The sequence below is a fragment of the Neolamprologus brichardi genome, chromosome 8 (assembly GCF_056152115.1).
Source record: "Neolamprologus brichardi isolate AB-2024 chromosome 8, ASM5615211v1, whole genome shotgun sequence".
NCBI lineage: Eukaryota > Metazoa > Chordata > Actinopteri > Cichliformes > Cichlidae > Neolamprologus > Neolamprologus brichardi.
Genome location: NC_142111.1, coordinates 12,506,815 through 12,528,445, shown reverse-complemented (window position 1 = coordinate 12,528,445; position 21,631 = coordinate 12,506,815). Strand labels below are relative to the sequence as shown.

Genomic DNA, 21,631 nt, shown 5'->3' with positions numbered 1-21,631 from the left:
CAGATGCTAAACAGTGGTAAACAAGACCCTCTCCCAACTTTTCTGAGACATGTTGCTGCCATAAAATTCAAAAATAACCTTTATTATTTCTTAATAATGGTACACTTTCTCTGTTTAAACATTTGCTGTTTTCTATGTTCTATTGTGATTTACGAGATTCATTTATATTTGTAACATTTTGCACAGCTTTCCAACTTTTTTTTGTAAATTCAAATGCTGCTGAATTTATAGTGGGAAATATCTGCTGTAAAACGTATCTTTCTGGGTTTGATTCTTGTGATTTTTACTACGCTTTTTAACAACTATTAGCACTTTTTTATAATAGTTTTGGATGACAATGAGAAAATTCAGCAATGAATCTACATTATTGCTTCAGTTTCAGTTCATTTCACTGTCAGCAGCTTTCAGTGAAAATCCTTACAAAAGCTCCAGGACCAGCAGCTCAGCACCGAACTGCACACAGACACACTTAACAGCTGGCTGGTGAGCAGAGTGGAGCTTTTAGCAGGAGAGCTGTTTTGTCCATTTAGGATTTAGGAGGAGGAGGAGATGTAGTAATGCTATTTACTATCTTTTAGCTGTAGAACTGATTGGCCACTAGCATGTATGAAATAAACTACTTCCTCTCTGTGATGACAGCGGAGGTGAGGATCTTCAGTTTATCCACACAAGAGCATCACCTTATTTTCTTTCCTTCCTTGGCTTCACGCAGATGCTCTGTGTGATCAGTGGAAGACTCTGGGCTCTAAAACAAAACAAAAATCCAAGTTCTGTTGCTTGTATCATTCTTTTGGGCAGATTATCTTAAAATTTATGACTCCTTCAACAGATTCGAGTTCACCGACACCACTGTAAGGGAGACTCACTTACGTGTTCCCACCGCCGTGCATTACAGTCCCCTTAGTGCAGTGTGGTTTTTTCTGCCATCACTGGCCTCAAAAAGCTTCTGCCTGTCTCTGCATGTTCTTTACAAAATTAATGAAAGGCATCTCATCCTTTAAACTTCTGAATTATTTCCATCCCTCTGTCAGATCTGGGTGGACTTTTATTTTATTCACTTATCGGATGAAGAAAGATAATAAATACGATTTTGAAGCATTTCTTCTCATCCAGATCATATTAGTTTACAGTATCATCATGACTTATTGAATGTTTCACTTGTTCCATTTGACAGGCAGGTAAGAGCCTAGCATTGAGACTTCTTTTTATACGTTGTGTACCCGAGTTTGTGTGGGCAGGGCGCCCTGAGTGTTGACATGAGCTAGCTGACTGACTCAGCATTACGGGCAGCGAGACAGAAGTTCATTCCAGATAATAACTGGGAAAAAAAGGCTTCAGAGAAACACGTGAAGCTGCCAGCAGCTGTGCAGTTTGTGATTACTGTGCATTTTCTCCAGTAGCCTGAGAGAGAAAGAAGCTCTTTGTGAAATGAGATAAGGCTGCCACGGTTTCATCTTAGTCACTGTTTGTTCCTGGATCTGCTCACACGTCAACACCACCACTGCTCTGTGATTACAGGAAATAAAATGGCTTAATTTTGGTGATTCTACTATTGCAAATACAGGTAACACGGTAAAAAGTCTAATACACTTTGTATAATGTTATTTTAGATTTAAATGATTTTCATAAGTCAATTTCCTCTAACAGCAGGGACACAATCAGGAAGGATTTACACTAAACAGTGATCTACTAATTTCCATACTGTACTGAACAAGTCTTCTTCTTGTTTTTTCACTTAAAGTCACTTAACACTGACCCAAGAATCATTTAAGCATAAAAACGGCACCCAACTCAAGAGATGAACCAGTGCTGTGCCTACTCATAACAGACAACCAATTTAAAATGATCTGTTACTAGCAGGCTAACGCAAATACACATAGTGCATTCTTGTCTCTTTAGTTGAGTCTATGAAAAATCTCAAACATAATACTGGTAACATACTGGTAGCATCTCTCAGCATGGTGTGCAGCGTGTCCTTAAAAAATGTGAGGAAAACTGACAAGTGGATGACAAACGGCAGGTCTAAGGCTGCAAGTCAGTGGCAACGGGTCTGATGGAGATGATGAAATGCTTGGTTCAAATCTTCATCAGTTTGTAGAGGTGGTAAGAAAAGATGTACAACAGTGACTGTCTACAGCCACGTGTAAAACGTGGAGGAGGCTCTGTCGTGGTTCAGCCAGTGTTGGAGATCATGTCAAAATTTGTGGAATTATGAATTCAGAAAAGTACCATCAGCTTTTGATTCAACATGTGGTAACATCTGGAAAACATAGGTTTGGCAGCAGCTTAATTTTTCAGCATCACAATGATCCCAAACACACTGCCGAGACAGTGAAAGAATACCTGAATAGAATACAAAAGTCAGCCAACATCCAAAGAAGAACTTTCAACGTCTTTCAGGAAGCCCGGGGCCCATTTTTCTAGCAAAATATACATTTCAATAGAGTGTGGCTCAAGATTTTCTTCACATTACCATATTCACAAGTTAATGTAACCCCATATAAGCCTTAAAATAATCAAATTTTACCATCTATTCTCTACAAATGTAGCAAAGTACTTTTAAAGCTATCACCACTCTGTTCTGGTGGCATCAAGTTATTTCAAATAGTTTCTGTAAACAGGCATTTTCCAGCTGTAAGAAAAACATGAGCAAGTTTTTGCAGCTTGTAAAAAAGAAAAGAACAAAAAATCAAATCTCCTATTTTTGCTGAAGGTGCAAGAAAGAAAATTGGACTGCTGGTTTTGAGATCAAAACTGAGATTACTGTAAGGACAAAACAAAAAACAAAAGTGGAGGAGCATTTGAGGACATTAAAGTTTTAAACATCTGTGAGGCGTCTGAAACGAAGCCTCTCCTGGTGATAAAGAGGTTTAATTAAAAGCAAATGATCAGCAGTAAGCAGAGGCTCCATAAATAACATCTAAATGAAGCAGCCACCAGGTGTAAAACACCACAGTGGCATTTAGCGAGTCGATAGAAAGAGGAATTAAACTCAATTAAAAATCTGTACAAAAATGTGAAAATAACAAATGTAAATTATGTTTGCATAAGGAAACTCCTTTAAAACTGAGCGTATTAGCCAAACCCAGATTGTGTCCTGTCTGTGGGGATTAGTGCCAGCAGAGCACACATAATGCAATATGAGAGCTGCTGTGTGGTCCTCTGAAAGGGCTGTGTGGTTGTATCATAACACTAATGCATTTTATTAGGAAACTGCAAAGAAGCTCCTGAAAATAAAAGTGGGTAAGGATGAAAATGATCTTGGACGGTGCAGGCAAACTAAAATTTGTTCAAGAATATATATTTTTGGTGATTTTCCTGCAAAGGAGGACAACACTCCTCATGCACTTTTCACAATGATGAGCCGTTTCCATTACAGAGCCATTATGGGTGCATTACTGCCATCTAGCTGGGATTGTGATGAAAATTCAAAGGGTGCAGTTACAGCAGGGGGATGCTGGATGTGTGGCAGCAGTGCCGTATGGTAATAATGGGCCACACAAGGGCCTGAAGCTCCCAGTTTCTATTAAGAAGCATTTGTGTGAATGTTATGAAAGTACTCAATGATAACCCAGTTCAAGAGTGGAACTGCACGGATTTAATCAATTCCAGCTTCTCTCATCTTCTGATGCTTGCTCATGGAAAACTTTGGAGATGATTTTTGCTTTAAAGATGATAAAACTGTCCATGCAAAATATAAACAAAGGGCTTCAAATGGGAATCAGTACAAATGACGTTTTAAAAAACTGCCTTTACACCAGGCTCAGAGCAGTGTCAAGGCAAGAAGTTAAATACAGTTTTTCATGCATGGGCCAATTTTGAGATTTTTGACTATTTTGCTTCCATAAAATGTTTTATTGTGTCCAGAATGCACAAAAAAGCCTAAAATAACAGTTAAATGTGTTTATTTTACTGCTCTTTATCTGCTGGATATAAGTGGATATTTCAAACGCTATACAAAACATAACATCTTGATGATTTGGGAAGTTTCTTGGTGATATCTATTAGGCAGGCGAGCACTACGCTCAGCATATCCAGGCTTTCTTTACATTAGCTGGCTCAGCAAAACCTAAAAGCTCTGTCAGAGATAACGGTCGACATGACAGTGGTTATCAACCTTTCTCGTTAATTCAGGGCTTCCAGCTTCGGGCTCAGTGCACGCTCACATAAAAGGGCACTTTGAGTCTCTTGCTGCACAAACGGCAGGAAAGTGGACCAAACTGAGCGTCGCCTGCTTCAGTCAGAGAAACAGCTATAAAAGTAAAATGGCAAAAGCCAACAAAGTAAGAAAACTGTTGATGTTTCCCACTCGGGAAACAGTAATGTGACACGGAGCTGCACTTTATAAGTGACGTATTTAAACATCAGTCTGCTCAGATCTGACTGTCCAGTGATGGAAGTGTGGAAAAAGTCTGATTATTTGCACTGATTCAATGATCTTACTGTGATGATAGACATCCTACAAATGGACTGATTCATTTACTAATCTGTGTTCTACTCCTTTCAACTCCAGCAGTGAAAACGAGACTTCAAGCATAAAAACATTTGTTTTCCGAACGCGTGCTGTGATTTCCTGTGGCCACGAGTCATATTTTACACTGCAGCATTAGTAACACATGCTCAGCAGGTTGCATGTTATATTCCTTAAGCGGGGAAAACCTCCTTGGGCCTTTTGTAACACAGTAAGTAAAAGTGTGTCGCTTCCAGCTGATTCTAAACTGAAACTACAAACATTACCTGCGCTGGACCAGGCAGCATTAGTTGCTATGGTGACACAGTCAGGTTCAAAGATACTCTCCTCCACATGATCACAAGTGATGCAGACTGAAAGCAGGTTGTGCTGCCCTCTGTTGCACCGAGGACGTGTTATCTGAACATATGTGACACATGTTGACGAAAATATACAATCAATAATTCATGCGTCTTATTGTGAAGGTCGGCGCCGCGCAGCACTTTCTGACAAATTATTCACTGTTAATGAGCTGAATTAATTATTAGTTTAGCCTTCAGGGAAATAACAAATATCTAAGCAACGGAAACACGCTGTAACTCTCTCGATCTCTCTCCAAGTGTAAATAATAAAATTAGATTCTGACTGAGTGTCACAGGTTCTTGCTGTAACACCTCGGCTTTTTTCCACCCCAGCCGTGACAAGACAACATTCCTGCGGCGGAGCCGTCAACAGTTTCTCTAAAAAAAGATCCACAGCAATCCGTCTCTGAGCGTTAATTCCCACTCACAGTGGCTATTTTGCAGCCCCAGTTCTCTCTGCACATTAAGAGAACAGCGTCGCCGCAGGTCAGTCGATCTCATTATGCTGCTTCTGCGATGCAGACTGACAGGACCATCACGATGCATCCAGCCGCTGCCAAACTGACTCACGGCCGCAGTGTTTGTGTGACCCAGCTGCATAATCCGTGACCCACTTACTGCATCTGGATGCGACTATGTCTGGTACACTGATCCCCTTTTGAACTGTTACTGTACTGTAGACATACTAAAATTAGCTGAGTACACAGGAAAGTACCTTTAACTGTCAGAGAGATCACGCTGCTGGGTTTGAATTTGCTGTTGTCAAATGTTGTGAAAGCTGTTTTTGTTAACGTTGGGTTTTTTTCCCCTTTTGGGGCACAGTAAGACTATTTTTGAAAGTATGGCAGAAACTTTTGCCATGTTTACTTTATGTGCATAACATATTTTTTTAAGTTTACTATTACAACAGAGCATTTTCTTCACTGGAAGCTTGCCCCATCATTTGTTTGTAGATACTGTTGTGTCCTGCATTCACACCAAGGACGGAACAGGAAAACATGTTATCAATGCAGGACATGCTGGCACCTTTATCCTGCACACTTTTGCAAGTCGAAAAATACATTTTCCTGTCAAGGTCAATAGCTGGAATATCGCTTGCATGGGAGAGATAACAACAGAGTGGGCTTATAATTTACAGAGATAAAAGAAGAAACTTGTTTTGAGACCAGAATGAAAGCAATTTTAAACAATGTTTCAAAATAACTAGTGAGCAACCTGAAAAAGTAGATTTTACAACAGTTTTTTAATACATTTTTGGCAATTAAGTCAAAGATACTGAATCCTCAAGTTCAGATAAGACTTAACTTTTAGAATCTACCTCGTTTCAATGCATTATACTTGTTATTAAATAAAAAACTCAAAACATAAAAAGTACATTTACATTTTTTTAAATTGGCATAAAAGTTCAAATTCAAAAAGTAGAAAAATGCCAGAAGAGCGATTTTGTATTTTAAAATAATATTTTCAAACCACTTTTGTGACATCTGGGTTTATATTTTTATATATAATTTACACAACAAGGTTTTAGTGTTTTGTGCGTGGATTACTTTCAAATTAGTGGGTGGGACACAAATCTTTGGAGATGTTACACCAATCAAACTGTTAGGGTACTACATTCTGTACTACACTTGGATTTATTGGTTGATCCTGATGATTTTTTACAAAATTATAAAGGAATACTGCTGCAGTATGAAACACATCAGCATTTTTCTTTGGACTCTTTAAAGAGTTTAAAATGCAACGCAGATCGGCTAACCGGTGCTAAGTTAATTGGTGCTACAGTAAGTAACAGACTAAGATAAAATAATTTCACTCACCAGAACTGAAGCACACATTTGTTCAGTGACCTGTAGCACACAGCAGGACACTGTGGCTGTCAGAACTTTTTCTCTAACGCAGCTCATGTTCCAGATTAGAAGTAAGATGGGAAAATAAATGCAGGGAATTTTGGTTTAAACTGATGACATCACCACTGGTTTCAGGTAAATGTTTAGTGCTAATTTATTTACCAGTTGTTACCATGCTAGCGCCTGCTACATTTCTAACCAGTGTGTACTCAGCAGCACTGAGAGCTTTGGGGGTGTTTTTCTGACTTTAAAGTCTCACTCCTTACCAAATGACTTAATGCAATTAGAAATGTCAGTTAAAATATTACAGTGATGTGCAAAAGTCTTGAGGCACCATCTTTAAACAAATTTTGCTTTCAAGGAGCCAGGCTTCATGTTATGGTTCTCCGGGCTTTCTGAAGATTTTTCAAAGATTTCTTTAGACATTGGCTGCCTTGTTGCTCATTTTCAGTCCAGTCCTTGTACCGGACTATTTTCAGAGGAATGTTTTTCTTAGTTGTTAAAATGCTTAATGCTGACCTATTAATCAGTCAGGAATAATAAAGGAGGCTTACTCAAGGGATGAACCAGTGTTGTGTCTACACATAACAGACAAATTAGAAAAGAACCCGTTTTAAAAAGCTTGTCACAAAAACACATCGTTTGTTCCAACTTCATTGGCTGAATCTATGAAAAATGCCAAGGATAACACGGTTTCACAAAAATAAAATTATACTTTTGCTCCAACAAGGGGATTCCAAGGAGCTGTTGGCTGAAAACCTGGCAAATGTCAGCAGTGTGTAGAGTGTGTCCTTAAAAAACTTGAGGAAACTGGACAAGTGGAGGACAAAAGAAGTAGCAGCAGCTGTCTACAGACAGCCCTGGCCTGTCTCCAAAACTGTCTACAGCAGATGAACAGTATTTGAAAGTCATGTCCTTAAGGGAAAAATCCTAATCCTAATTCTCTTGTATGTTGTATGTAGGTCCCGTACCAAGAGCAAATACTTGATAGGGGACCTGAGAGATGCATCTTGCCCTTTAGTTGATCCATATACTGTTTAATGAAGCTTCATCAGATCTCAGTGGAAGAGTGGCTGTCAATAAACCTTTCTTATGGAAGGGAAACGGGGAGAAAAGGCTGAAGTATACCCAAGTGTACAAGAATTGCACCGGAAATCACGGGCAACTAGTCAGTATTGCTTAGAGAGGTCAGGAAAGAGGTACAACATGACGTGTCTACAGTCCTCCGTAAAACATGGTGGAGGTTCTGCCTTGGTTGGAGCTACATTTCAGCCAGTGTTGTTGGTGAGCTTGCCTTGTATTTTGTATAATAAGATTGTTAGAATCATAGACTATTTGTTTTGTCTTACATCCTGTATTTTCATTCATGTGTGCATGTTTCTATGAATTGCTACGCCTAGTTCCCATTTTTCTAGCAACATATAAATAAATTAAGGATGTCTCAAGACTTTTGAACTGCACTTTGCCCTAAAATTGGACTGCGTTACAGAAGAGGAGCTATAAAGCATTTCCTTCTTTTGGATGCTCATATTAAATATGGCCAAAGTTTCACATAATGAGATCAGCGAATGCGTAAGCAATCGCCGCGAGCCAAAAGCTCAGACTTCAGGCTCCTCTAGACTCGATTTAGTCCGACAAGTCATTACCACCCTGCTACACAGAGAGCAGATATCCTCAATACATTCATCTCAGGCACACAACTCTGTCTCTGAGCACAGCAGCACCATCCAGCTGCTTCTGTTTGCACGGGGCAGTCCATCAGAAGAAACTTGACGTGAAGGAATGGTGGCCCTTAAAGTGAGAGCAGCTGAAAGCAGAGCGGTGCCTGAACTCTGAGTCATGCAAAGAAATCGAGCAGAGTGAGAACCAAAAATCTGGAGTTAAAAAAGAGCAGCATACTGCTAGTAGATACAGACATTTAAATACAGTTCTCCGTCTTAATATTTCAAGACACTGGCCCAGTTGCTGTTCTTGTTCATGAGTGATTTTTGAAGAAGAAAGCTAGTAACCACTTCTTAAAGAGTGTTAAAAAAAACAAACCTCAGGAGGAAATAATGAGGGAAATTTTTTGCTTTGATTTCATTGAAGTCATCTGAGGCTTATGTTCGCTCTACTGGCGGTCGTGCAGTGCAGTGTTTCCTTCTGGCTCGAGGCCTCTGCCTTCAGCATTTTGCTCTTCCTGCTGCCTTTGCACTCTGCTGCCTCACAACAGCAGGCGCTCTCCATCCCAGCAGCTTGCACGCCATCACGGCACTGAGGACTACACCAACACTTCCCCCACCCTCCACCCCAACTACACTCCTTTTCCCTTTTTTTTTAACTCCACTAATGCAAAAACACAGTCTCTCCTTAACGGCTTAGCTCTCCTTTCACTCGCTTTTGACGCCCCCTTTATTCTGCACAGCCGCCGATGCTGTTTATCCCTCCAAAGCAACACTGAAAACAGGTCACATGCATTGTGTCTTTATTATAAATGTGCTGCAGAAGTATAATATTCCAAGTGTCAGCTTATCTTTGCAATTTGAAACTTCCATCATCATACATTACAAAAAATAAATAAATAAACAAAAGGAAAACAGAACATGCCAATAACCACAAAGATCATAGAAGCCTGGTGGGAATACAGTGACTGTCTGGAGGGTATCCAACAGCTTCAGCGCCTACATCAGATCTTAACTACTTAAAGGTAACTCATATCCACTGGAGGATTAGCACAATATCTGCAGAGTACATCAACTGTAGATTACAATCAGTAAATTTACATTATTAACAAAGGGGGGCGGGGATGGGGTGTATATATATGCCGCAGTTGTCTTGACAGAAAACTATCTGCAGGGCCAGAACTCTTGAAGTCGCGGCATTGGAAAATCTGGGACACAGCAAAATAAAGTTTTTAATCACTTTATCGATTAAATCACAGTGAAAACCACAAGTAGATAAAGATTAGAGGTTAGCGAAGGATACACAGGAGATATTAGAACAATGATAACAAACCCGGCTTTTAAAATGATGTTCTTCACACTAAAATGCTACGACACTGCTACTTCAGAGCCCCCACCCATGTCTGATCTAGTGTTTCACAAACACCTACAACGAAAAGGTGCTGACTCATCCAGGTGGGAATCAACTACTGAGGGGTTTTTTTTCTTTTTCTTTTTTTTTTAAGTATAATATAAGAACAATCTGTCTGCTTTCAAAGCTCGGGCTACCTGAGGCTACAGCCGCATCTTTGACTAAACAATCACAAGCTATTTAATTTGTTAAACAAATAGTGATGCCCGCACTGCCTTACAGCCGTCGCTCTGCTGCGGCACAGCACTTCCAGAGTTTCAAAATCAATCCCTTACAAAGATTATCAAAAGACAGTCAATGACTGCGCTGTAAAGTCTGTGTGTTTTGTTTTGTTTAAGCTTTAATCACTACAGCGTGACTTTTTTCCTCCTTTCTCCAGCTCACAGTGGTTGCAGGTGTCGAGCAGATACACAGTATAGTTGCACAGAGCGAAAGCACATCTCGATGCTTCCCTCCACATCAACTCTGGTGAGAAGTGAGGTCTTTGCAAAGCAAGAAACTTTTTTTTTTATCCCCTTGCTCTAAATTCTTTTATTTGGCACATATTTCCTCCTCGCTGTGTCGACTGTGCCTCCGTAATCCCCTTTTCCGTTTTAGCACCCATGGCTTGGTAAGCCCCGCTTTCATCCTCCTTTTAGTCGGCCCGTACGCTCAAACACAAGATATCAGGGAGTCATTTTGAGCCACGGAGCAAGAGACAGTCTGAAACAAGAGGACATAACTGGGATTTAAAGGGTTTCCTCTCTGCTGCGCGTGTGAGTTCATGTGCGCAACACAAAATCCCGGAGCCTCTCCGTGCGTTTGAGGGGGATTTAACCAGAGAGGTCATTTTTTGTTGGGAAGTTGAGAGGCGATCCCTCCGCTGAGCTCTAGTCCACCAGTTTAGAGGCTTGTGATGAGATCTCTTCAAGAGTTCGAGTGTCTCTGTGTTGGAAATCATTCCAAACGTGTTGGCCGGAATACAAAGGGACTGATTAAAGTCTGTCTGTTCCCTTCTCTCCGATCTAACGTCCCATGGACCCCTCCCCTCACACCCTCCCCAGATTTAGAGTAGCAGCATTTGCATATTTTATTCTCTTCCATTAGCAAAAAAGAAAAGAAAAGAAAACAGGGGGGCAGGAGGGGGATTTATATCGATTACAGAAATATAAGTAAGCGCTGTATATCGCGGGGAGGTGGGGGGCAAGGGGGTGTGGGGCACATTTGTCACACATCCAGGTAATGACTAGGCAGGTAAAGATGGTGGTGCAGGTGCGGGGCCAGACGGTCTGTTGCCTTATCCGGTTTCATCCTGGGATGAAACTCAGGGTTTCACATTTACTAAAAAAAGAAAAGGAAGCGTATTAGTCAGAGCTTTATATTCTGCAACTTCATATGGATGTATAAACTTTCACAGACCACAGAGGACAGTTACATAATGAGAGAAGAAGAAAAAACAAGGATTGCCAAATCCCAGCGCTCTTCAACTCAAGTTGAAGTTGAGTCTACAGTTGTTCTTCCAGTCATTGAGCTAATTAGCACATCTCTTGGCTTAATAAGACCCACAAGGCTGCAAATGGGCACGCTCAGAAATTAAGCAGAAATAAGTGTAATCTGAAGTGAAAAGGCATGATTGAGAATGACTAAACTGCATGTGTCTAAATGTAGAAGAACAGCAAAACAAAAAATAAGACAGAGGCTAGTCCCTTTCTTTGCGAGTCACTGAAATAATCACTGATCTGTTATCAGAATCCTTTTTATTTGCAAACGTACAATAAAAAGCACATTTGTCCAGCTCCCGAGCCGGTCAGCAGCTCACGAGCTGGGCATACAGTGGTTATACATGTGGTACAGAATCAACAAGGCTTCACATTTTGTACAAGCAGAGAGGGCAAGGCGTGAAAACAAGACAGTGGACTAAACACGTCACTCTACAGATACACACACGGCAAAACCGAGGCATGCGGTCGGTTACAGCTGTAGGCCACCCGTGCAAACATGGAGGAACACGTCAGAAAATGTAGATCTGCGTCTGCTTCAGGAGGGCTTAATATGTTCTGATCTCTGTGCAGCGGCGACATGGTTTCTAAAGGCTAAAGTGCTGCAGTGTATAAAGCCATGTGCAGGCGTTGGGGCTAGCGCTCTACTGTGCAAACACAGATAGTAATAATATCAGTGATTAAGGTCAGACTGTGCCAACAGAGCTGGATATATTATGCTAGTATGATGGGATAAACGGTGACAACAGCAGGTTGTGGAAGCTGCGACACATCCTTCAGTAATTCACGAGACGAGAGGAGAGTTCGCAGGAAAGAAGCGGCTCAGCAACACAGGAGGTTAAAAAGGAGAGGTTAGGGGGGGTTTAAAGGTCAGATTTGGGACACTCACTGGCCAGGTTGACAATGCAGGCGATGATAATGACCGTCCCTCCTACTAGTGAGACCATGGAGAGCATCTTGGCCACGCGTCCCAGACGCACGGCGCCGTCCAGATTTCCCTGCTCCAGGCTGTTCTTGGACTGAGGGAGAAGATCAAAGCGTCTGTTAGCATCAGCGTGATTAAAAAGAATAAACTCCAAAAACCAAACACACACACACAAATCCTGCTCTCACCATGATGGAGTAGACGAATCCAACAATGTTGATGGGCCAGACTGGGCAGAAGCAGGCCAGCACGGAGAGGAGGAGGTAGTCTTTGACTTTGGAGCGGTCCAATGGTGGGTTGGTGGCGATGCTGGAGTGGCGAGAAAGCGACGGCCTGGGCGAGAAGGCGGTGTAGCCAATGGAGCTCGCCCTGCTCCCCTTTCTGGTCTTGCCGTGATGAGGGTAAGAGATGGAGTGCTGCCTTCTGGGAGGAGAGGAGACGACTGGAGAGGTGCTCTTCTCCTCGGACACTGAGTGGATCCCGTTACCTGCGTGTGAAGGATGAAGAGGACAAAGAGGTAAAACGCCAGTGCCCGCACGCCTCCCGTGCTCTCCCGGGAGTTCATCCACGCGCAGGAATTTGACTTTCCCCCAGCGAGCTGACTAAGCAGCTGCCCGACTCTGCCTCTCTCCCCACCCGCTGCCTCGCTATGAGGTCAAACTCAAGTCACTCACCGTTCTTCAGCTTCTCGTTGATGACTATGACGAGCTCTCCTTTGGATTTGCTGCGGGCAGGCCTGGTGCCAGCCGGGCTGCTGCTGCAGCTGTGGATGAGCTCTTCGCCTCTGACTGGCAGGCACAGCTCAGAGACGGGGGTCTGGCTCGACAGGGAGCCGTCTTGGTCCAGAAGTGATGGTTGTTCTTCCACAGGCCAAAGGCCGGGGGCAGGCATCATGTTCACAGCCATGCTGACAGAAAGAGAAGCCCGTGTTCGTGGTCCGGTCCTGCACGTCTGTAGTTATACCTGGGGCCAGAAAGTGGTTTTAAACACATTCATAAACAAAAGCTGTTCCTTCCCATCTGCTTAGGGATTGTGCAAAAATCACTGCAGTGGAGAAGAGGGCAGACAGATGGGGCAAGAGTTAGATATTTTCTTCTATTTAAACTATTTTTAATCAAATATTTATACCAATTTTTGCTATTGGAGGACAGCAAAATAATAGCTAAGTCTATAAAGTCTATAGATGTTGAGTTCTTGGTCACAGTCTCAACCCAACAGAAAGCAGCTATAGGAAAGTAGGGCATAGTATTAAATGAGCCAAGAATGACCTAAAAGTGATTAAATGGTGCCTTTATGGTTGGTTGTTTTGCCTACAGTTTATTTAGTAAAACTCTACTTGTTTAAATCAGTTTGCAGATGCTGGAGAGCAGCGCTGCCTCCCTGAAATGAAATATTTATATGGCTGGCAGGGTATTTCTAACTAGCAGTTTTCATATAGCCCATAAACACATCCCGTTTCAGCAGATTTTAGAGTGGATGTGGGCTCAATATCACCCATAAGCCTCTTTATAATCCCCTTTTGAACGTCAGATGACATTTCATGTTTGATCACTGCTCACAGCTGCTGAAGGATGGATGAGCAAAACACAGTGAACTGTAAATAAGGCCTCCAAGACTCGCTTTCTCAGGTAACAAAAAGCAGGTCAACAAAAAGGAGGAGCGGAAAAAAACAGGTATGGCAGATGGAGGCAGCTTTCCTGCCTCGGTCTCCGTGCAGGTGTGTACATAGCTTTATTTCACCGTGTGTACACAACCGCTCACCGACATATGGTGGCCGGTTTTGCCGGGCGCAGAACAATAGCTAGAGGACACAGCGGTAAAAAGGCTGAGGACAAAGGGGGGGAGAAAACTCGGATAGAGGCCAACAGGGAAGGAGGCTGCTCGTTAATTAGCCTGCCGCTGATGGGTTGGATTCAGTGGATGTGCGCTGCTAAACTGCACCGATAAGCAGGAAAAACACATGCACTGGATTCACAGGAAATGACTGGAATACACAAACAGCCATTTGTGTATCTCGCACCCATCAATCCATCAAAGGGAAAACTGTAATCAAACTGACCTTTGTTTCCTTCCCTTTCTTTTTTAATCCAGCGCTTGCCTTGTCGTCATCACGTCGCTGGATTGTGCATCGTAGTAACCTCACTCCCAGGTGGGAAAAACACAAAAACTGTCAGACGTGACCAAACATCTCCTCCACAGCGCAGAGGGTTTCTAGACGTGCTCCGTTTAAAAGCCCGATCATATGATTTGTCCAGTGAAAGCTGAGGGAGGGAAAAAACGGAAAGCGGTGGGGCTGGTATAGCCTTGCGCCAGCGCAGTGAGCTGGGATGGATGGAGTCTCCTGGATATCAGGGTGGTTCAGAGAGGAGGGGTGTGTGTGTGCGTGTAACGAAAAGTGAAATCAACCAGAGTACGTGCTGTGCGAGGAAGAGAAAAGGTGTGTGTGAGAGATGTGCTGTAGGGGGCGGTGGTTTATAGCATCCACCTACCGCCGGTGTTAAACTGTGACCTGCTGTCTGTGCGATGCTAATTAGCCTAATTATGTGTTCACACAGAGAAACCGTCGATACGGCGGTGGAGCGTCAGCTCACATAGATCAGGGTAGGAGACACTGGAGCTCAGGCGAAGGTGACCATAACATTTATTTACCGACGTCAAATAAATACACAAGCATCCAATAACGTGATATGGGAGGTTTATTAAAAAAGGACACGCCACCAGCTGGGCACAGCAGACACTACATAAACACAATGACAAGCATTAAAAAAAAAAAAAAGAAAAGAAAAAAAAGAAGGTGGCTTCAGATAAAAAATAAACTATGTACATGACTTATATTAAAAAAAAAAAAAAAATTCATTTCCCCATGGCACTCACGATGTTTGCCTGCAAATAGAAGAAAAGAACAATGAATACAAACCAAGAGAAGCAGAATATCAATCAGATGCTCAGTTATGGAAGGATTATATTTATTTTGGTTAATATTAGGAGCAGAAAAGGTGTTTTTGTAACCAAACCTGATTTTTATTTAATGTTTAACACATTAATAAAGTCTAATGAAGTTGGCATTGAACCTAGCTCGCCACAGGGAGTGTGCAAAATTAAAGCAAAATCACTGAAACAGAATGCAGTACAATAATCTCCATCTAAATTATCCCATTTTAATAATTAATGAGGACCGAATTGTAAATCACAGTAAAACTCCATTAGCTGCACAGCCTTACTGTCAGTAATACTTTATTAATACGATTGAAAGTGTCTGCTGCTAAGCTAAAAGTGATCATACTCAAGTTTTAGCAGGTTTGTCAACCGCTGCCACCTCAAATTCAGCTGACGGAAATGCTTTTATTTTGGAGGGTTTTAGAGGTGCTTCTAAGAACCTGAAGCAACCCACCAAAAAGCAGAGTGGCAGAAGATAACCACTTACAATGACAGCAAGAACCTAGCTTACCTTCATGAAGGAGGAAAATCTCTTTTCCGTCATCCCCTCAACTTGTATCAGGTCTTCCACCTGCAGAATAGCAATCATATAGTCTGTGCATGTATTTATATTATAGAAGCCACAGTAAATAAGGTTTGTTTTCCAACCTTTGCGAAGTGACCGTGGATCTCCCTCCAGCCCAGAATGAGCTTCGCCTTCTTGTCACCGATCTGCTGCAGACTTTTCAGCTCTTTGAGGCAGCCTGTGTTCAGAATTTGCAGGATTTTCTGCTTGGACTGATCCACCATCGACTGGTCAAGCTGGGACTCCCAAGCACTCTTTGTGTTGTTCTCTTTACCACCTGGTGACTGATAGGACAAGAAAAGAAATATAAATGCACAGATATACACCAAGCCGTTAAAACATTTTTGCTATCAGACAACACAAGCAATGTACTTTAAATCTGAACGTCTCTGCACTGGTTGGGAGAGGAAGGCAATTTTAACCAAACAAATTTGAGATCCTTTCTGCATCTGTCGAGTCAGATAAACACACTGAAGCTAATGCACGTTGTCAGCTTGTATCTGATGCTTGCAACTCTGCAGATGTGTCAAGTTAAGCACAGCACAGTCAAGGCTCGGTTGCTGACCTCAATCAGGTCTGAACACGTCTCCTCTTTCTTCTTGACGCACACCGACTGCTTTTTGACCACAAGAAGCTGCTGAAGGGGCTGGCGCTGGGACACTGAGGGGCAGGAAACAGGAAAACATTGCATTAGGACAGGATTTAGAACAAATATTCTTACTGCATTAAAAAACAAAACAAAAACAGTCAAATTTTTATCACTTGAACCATTTTAAAGCGAAATGCATGCAGGAGGCACTAAGAAAAGTTCTCTGGCTCACTCTCAGTGTTGCTGAGGGTTGTAAAAATAATTCTCTATCATCATCATCATTTGATACCTTCTCTGGCTCCAGTATTGTAGATTGAGCTTTTGCATCACATTGCAGCCCATCAATAGCCGCAGTGAATCAACATGACAGAATTAGTGAGTCACTAATCTTTAGTGAAGCACTCAAATAAAGAATTTAGTGAGTCCTCAGTCAAGGTCAGCAGTGTGTGATACCTCTATAGTCTTTAACACTGTAGTCATTTCTTCATGAGGCAAACAATCTATGGAAATTCACTTAGTTACAGTACGATCATCTGCTCTAGGATTTCTAACAGACCTTGCAGCGGTTGGACCACAGCCTGCTGTTTATTGGGTTTTGTGGCATCTGACTGTTTTCTCCGCAGGGCAGTTGTCCTGTTCTCGAAGTCGGCCTCTTGTCCCGTAATCGACTTTTCTCCAGCCAACTGACTGAATAGCATGGCCTTGCTCTCAAGCTCCCTCTGCTTCTCTTTGAGCTCCTACACAAAACAACAACAACAACAACAAAAACAAAGAAGCATAACAAAAGAGACCAAGTACAGCAATTAAATATTGACTGGGCAGAAAAGGGGGGCCAACGTTACAGCCTTTCCAACTTGATATTTCCATGTATGCATGCATGAAGATGTCAATTTATAAAAAGGGACAGCAGATGATGATTTGTATCTCTCCCATAGTAATCCCACAAAGCCCAGGTGTTGCTAGTGGGACTGTTGCAAGAGAGAATTCGTTTCAGCACCAGCTACCAAATCCTGGCCTACTGCTCAGAGACCACGACCTGCTTAAGATGCTGTCTCACTGTCCTCTCGATACCACTGCTTAGAGCAACTCTAAACTAAACAGAGCATTCTTCAAGTCAGCCATCCATGTGGACAAACTAGGTGTGCATTTTCACCTTGATCTCTTTAAGCATGGCCAGTCTCTCTCTGTCCTGGGAGCTCATCGTTCTCTTCTCCAAAGCTATTAGTCTATCCATCAGTGACTGGTCTGATGAACTAAAGGGGCAGACAAACAAATCATATCAGAGGCTGAAAAACAGGGCAGACAGTACGATTTGAAACAAGTCAGGTATCAAAAAGTCATGTTTACAGGATTCCAGACAGACCTACACACAACAGCATCTTTCTCCGTCACAAAGCCTTTCACTTCAGTCAGACATCATAATACAAACCAAACAAATAATCAGTCTGTGTGGCCTATAACCTGTGGTTACGTGTAGAGGGCGAGGAACCATCGTGTTCGGATTTCTTCTCCTCTTTATGCTTCTTCTTCTGTGGCTCAGTGCCAGACCCCCCTGTCTCTCGTTCCTCTCTCGTCCGCTTCACTGGAGACGAAGGCAGATGGAAAATTAACAGTTTAGTATTCAGTGCACTGTAGCAACGGTGTCTGTGGGGGCTCTCTAGAGTGTAAAGCAACTCAGACAAAAATGGCACAGCATCAGTCAAAGCTGCATTGCAGTGCTTGAATTAAAGCCAACAGCAGCAGGTAAACATGAGGAGATCTTTGAGAGAGTGCAGTAGGAAAGACAACATCAGAACGGCAAAAATGCAAGTGGAGCACCAGTTTTACAAAAAACAAAAACACAAACATCCATCTGACCCAGAGACAGCTGTTTACTGTTAGTCACCATCCTCTGGGATGTGACATGGGTGCCCCCTGTTGGCATTTTGCTCAAATTGTGACAAGGCTCTTCCAGTTTCCCAATAAAATGCCTTTTTATACTCTAGTGGCCCCTAACTGAAAAAAGTGAGTGCTTTTCTCACCTGGCAGCACAGGCACAGCCACAGTTTCGCGGGTGAAGGGCTTGTTCACAATGAGCTTGGATTTGGCCGCAAAGTTGAGTGCACTGAAGGTGTCAAAATAATATTTGTACTCTGGTGCAATATTGGTGATCATGACGGAGTGTGCCGAGCCCCCCAGAGAGTCCTGCAGAAGCCGTGTTAGTTTACTGTCCCTGTACGGCACGCGCACCGAAGTGCCCGAGTTTAGAGAGTCCACAACTTTGCTGAGTGTGAAGAGAGACAGGTTGATGGCACCACTCTCCTTCAGGCGGATGCCCTGGTTGCCGGTGCGGCGGTTGTCCTCTGAGCCAGCCAAATCGACCAAGTACAGTTTGCCTGTCTGTTGTCTGTGGGGAAGTTGCTGCTGAGTCCGTACAACCTGTATCATTGCAGAGATTAAGAATGGAAAAGCAGCAGCGACACAGAAGTCAGGCAGGAAAAACAAGGAGGAGGTAGTGAAGAGTCAGGTGGTGAAAGGAGAAAAAAAAAAATACGAGGATTACATTTTATGAAAACATGACAACAAGGGGAAAAAACAAAGAATAAATGAAGAAAAAGGACAGCAGATAATGATTTGTGTTTCTCTCCCATAGTAATCCCAGGAAGCACAGAAGTTGCTAGTGGGACTGTTGCAAGAGAGAATTGATTTCAGCACCAGCTACCAAATCCTGGCCTACTGCTCAGAGACCACGACCTGCTTAAGATGCTGTCTGGCTGTCCATTTGACACTAACAAATAAAACAGTTCAATAAACTACACCAAGATCAAACCTTAATGAGAAGGATAGCGTGGCTGCGGCTGGAACGCTGGTTTAGCTTAGTAGAAGCTGTAGTACGGTTGAGTGTCGCAGGGACAAAGTGTTTGTCAAAATCTGCAAATTTGCTAATGTTCATGTGTGTCAGGCCAGGGATAAGGATGTTCTTGTCTTTGTCCTCTCTGATGGGTAAATCCTGGGAGTTTGGGGACAGAAGATCAAGCACCTGAGAAAGGACCAGAACAACAAGAATAACAAAGGAAAGCGGTAATTGATGAATGATGCACACTAAAAGAAAAAAGGTACATTTAAATGGTTCAGAGGCCATGCAGTGGAAAATGTAGTTAGAAGGTTTTGCAGTAAATTCAAGAAGACTGGAAGTTAAAAAGCTGTGTGCGCCCCCCTTTGTTTTATTAAATCATGCTGAGGGCCAGTGACCTGAAACTGAAAGGGTAGGCTGAAGATGTTTTCACACATGAAATTTTAGGTCAACTGATTCAAATATTTTCCACATTTGTTCATTTTGACAGGTAGAGCAACAGGAAATAAGTCTGCTTCAAAAGGTTTCATACTACGACATGTAGTGGATGGTGTCTACAAAGGGGAATTGCATGAATACAGCAGGTAAGAGCTGTCCAATCTGACACTGCACTGAGTTTTTATTAGAGAGCTGGCAGGTAAAAGGCTGGCTAACATCCTATCCGACTGCGTCAGATATCTGCATTCTCACATACAGCTCTGCTGGGTGGGGCCAAGGCTACCCTGCATGTGCCAAAACATCTTAGTTTGGACTACACCATCTGCATAATAATACTGTTAGCTTAAATTTGCAGAATTAAGGGAGTCAGCTTTTGGTCAATATAAAATCTTCTAAGGGTATTAATAAAATTTCTAGAGAAGTGTCCATTGGAAATGGAAATATTTACACTTTTAAAATGAACATAAAGGCAATTTTATTTTCAATACAGGGTTTTAATCAGGGCTGAAAAATGATTGACCACACTATAATGATTCTGTTTTATACAACAGTTTCACTTGCTAAAGTGACATAACAGGAATTTTATAGAGTTCTGTCAATTAAGGTAACCAAGATTCAATACCTCAGCTGTTTAGAGACATTTGAAACAATTTTACAACCTTTGGAACAAGTAAGTTCCAAAGGTTCATTTGATCCATTTAAATCTAGAAAAAAAGAAAACAACAACCACCACAAATCCCCCCCAGCTCTCTGTAATGCTACAAAACGCAGAAACACACTTCTTAAGAGTAAAGACAATGTTTTCTAACACCTCAACTTGAATGACCACCAGCTGCATTACTTTGCTTAATCATGAACAGAAAGCCAGAAATAACTGTACGCTCTGTCTACTTAAACAACCATTCATACCTTCTCATTGTAAATTTCCAAATACGACATGCCAATGCTGTAGTCCCATCCATCACTCGCATCCTTGGCTTTCACCAGCTTGAAGACCTCACGAACAGCTCGGGGAATCACACCCGGCTGCTCTGAACTCCCCAGCATGGTGTGGGTCTTACCTGTGAAAGAGGATGCAAAAGCCTAGAGTTAAAAAAGGGTGTCTTTGGGGAGCCAAAATATCTATAAACAAAATCATTGTGACCTCTCTCGAGTCTTAACAGCTTAATTTATAAATGCATGTGCACAGCTAATATACACGTTTCTTGAAACCCTGTAGACTGTGCTTCAACATACCAGCTCCTGTTGGCCCATAAGCAAACACACTGGCATTCTGTCCGTTCAAGATGTGCGGCAGAATGGGCTTCACTGATGAGAGGAAAACTTCTTGCTGCGTCGTTTGTTCACCATGAAAAACGTCGAAGCTTAAAACAATAACAACAACCACAGCTCTCTTAATATTTAAAGCTAGACAATCACTGAAATCTTTACCGATATACATATATACATAACAGATTATCAGGCAGGCACTGACTGGTATTTAACAGTTTCTGTGGCGTTCCTCCAGTTGATTATCTCCAGGTTTTGAGAGTCCAGGCCTCTTACACACGGTCCCTCGCTTTTCTCATCTTCTTTGTTCATATATGGTCGCAGACGAACAGCTACGCGGACCCTGGATATCTTCTTGTTTCCTCCATCTGATACCGCCACACGCGTCGCCATTATTGCGCTTCCAAAAAGAAAGGCCCGAATAAAGTTTAATAATAAGCTAACTAGTTAGCCACGAACGTGCTTGAAAAAGACAGTTTGTGTATGACAGCACTGCATTAAAACGCATGACATTCAAATGAAACCTCTCCTGATAAGCTGTGTTTTCCTTACTGACGAAAGCCTCTCTCGGCTAATAACAAGCTAAAGCTGGATAGCTCAGTCATAACTCTCCCAGAGAAGGGATGCTTCTCGCCTGGCTAACAATAGTCACAAAGCCAAAGCCTGCTATATGCTTACCGATATTATTTGAGAATGTCTGAGACAAGCCACACCTTTGTTATGCCCTAAATTTTCCTTCCAGCAACATTTCGGACGTTTGGTTTTAACAATGGCGACCGCGTCCCTTAAAAACTTGAGCAACTAACCGAACACTTTTTCAAATGCAGAGCGCAGAAACCGGAAGCGGCCGTAAACCAATCAGAACT

The 21,631-nt window shown here is 42.3% G+C and overlaps 2 protein-coding genes across 4 annotated transcripts; both read right to left on the bottom strand.

Annotated features, from left to right (window-relative positions):
- Positions 1-9,106: 9,106 nt before the first annotated feature.
- Positions 9,107-14,556, bottom strand: prrt2 (proline-rich transmembrane protein 2). Of its 2 annotated transcripts, XM_006805708.3 has the most exons (5): positions 14,194-14,555; positions 12,809-13,097; positions 12,323-12,621; positions 12,099-12,228; positions 9,107-11,051 (listed from the first exon to the last, which is right to left on the bottom strand). In XM_006805708.3, the coding sequence occupies exons 2-5, from the start codon at positions 13,038-13,040 to the stop codon at positions 11,035-11,037; spliced, it is 678 nt and encodes a 225-aa protein (XP_006805771.1). In that variant the 5' UTR covers positions 13,041-13,097; positions 14,194-14,555; the 3' UTR covers positions 9,107-11,034. The 2 variants fall into 2 exon arrangements, with proteins under 2 accessions (XP_006805771.1, XP_006805770.1); XM_006805707.3 differs by lacking the exon at positions 9,107-11,051 and having other exon boundaries at positions 11,086-12,228; positions 14,194-14,556.
- Positions 14,557-14,821: 265 nt separating this feature from the next.
- On the bottom strand, positions 14,822-21,604 carry kif22 (kinesin family member 22). Of its 2 annotated transcripts, none has more exons than XM_087845468.1 (13): positions 21,444-21,604; positions 20,971-21,165; positions 20,733-20,860; positions 20,406-20,557; positions 19,035-19,244; positions 18,247-18,643; positions 17,687-17,807; positions 17,379-17,478; positions 16,782-16,962; positions 16,202-16,296; positions 15,720-15,920; positions 15,583-15,642; positions 14,822-15,017 (listed from the first exon to the last, which is right to left on the bottom strand). In XM_087845468.1, the coding sequence occupies exons 2-13, from the start codon at positions 21,156-21,158 to the stop codon at positions 14,988-14,990; spliced, it is 1,863 nt and encodes a 620-aa protein (XP_087701594.1). In that variant the 5' UTR covers positions 21,159-21,165; positions 21,444-21,604; the 3' UTR covers positions 14,822-14,987. The 2 variants fall into 2 exon arrangements, with proteins under 2 accessions (XP_087701594.1, XP_087701595.1); XM_087845469.1 differs by having other exon boundaries at positions 21,479-21,599.
- Positions 21,605-21,631: the final 27 nt, after the last annotated feature.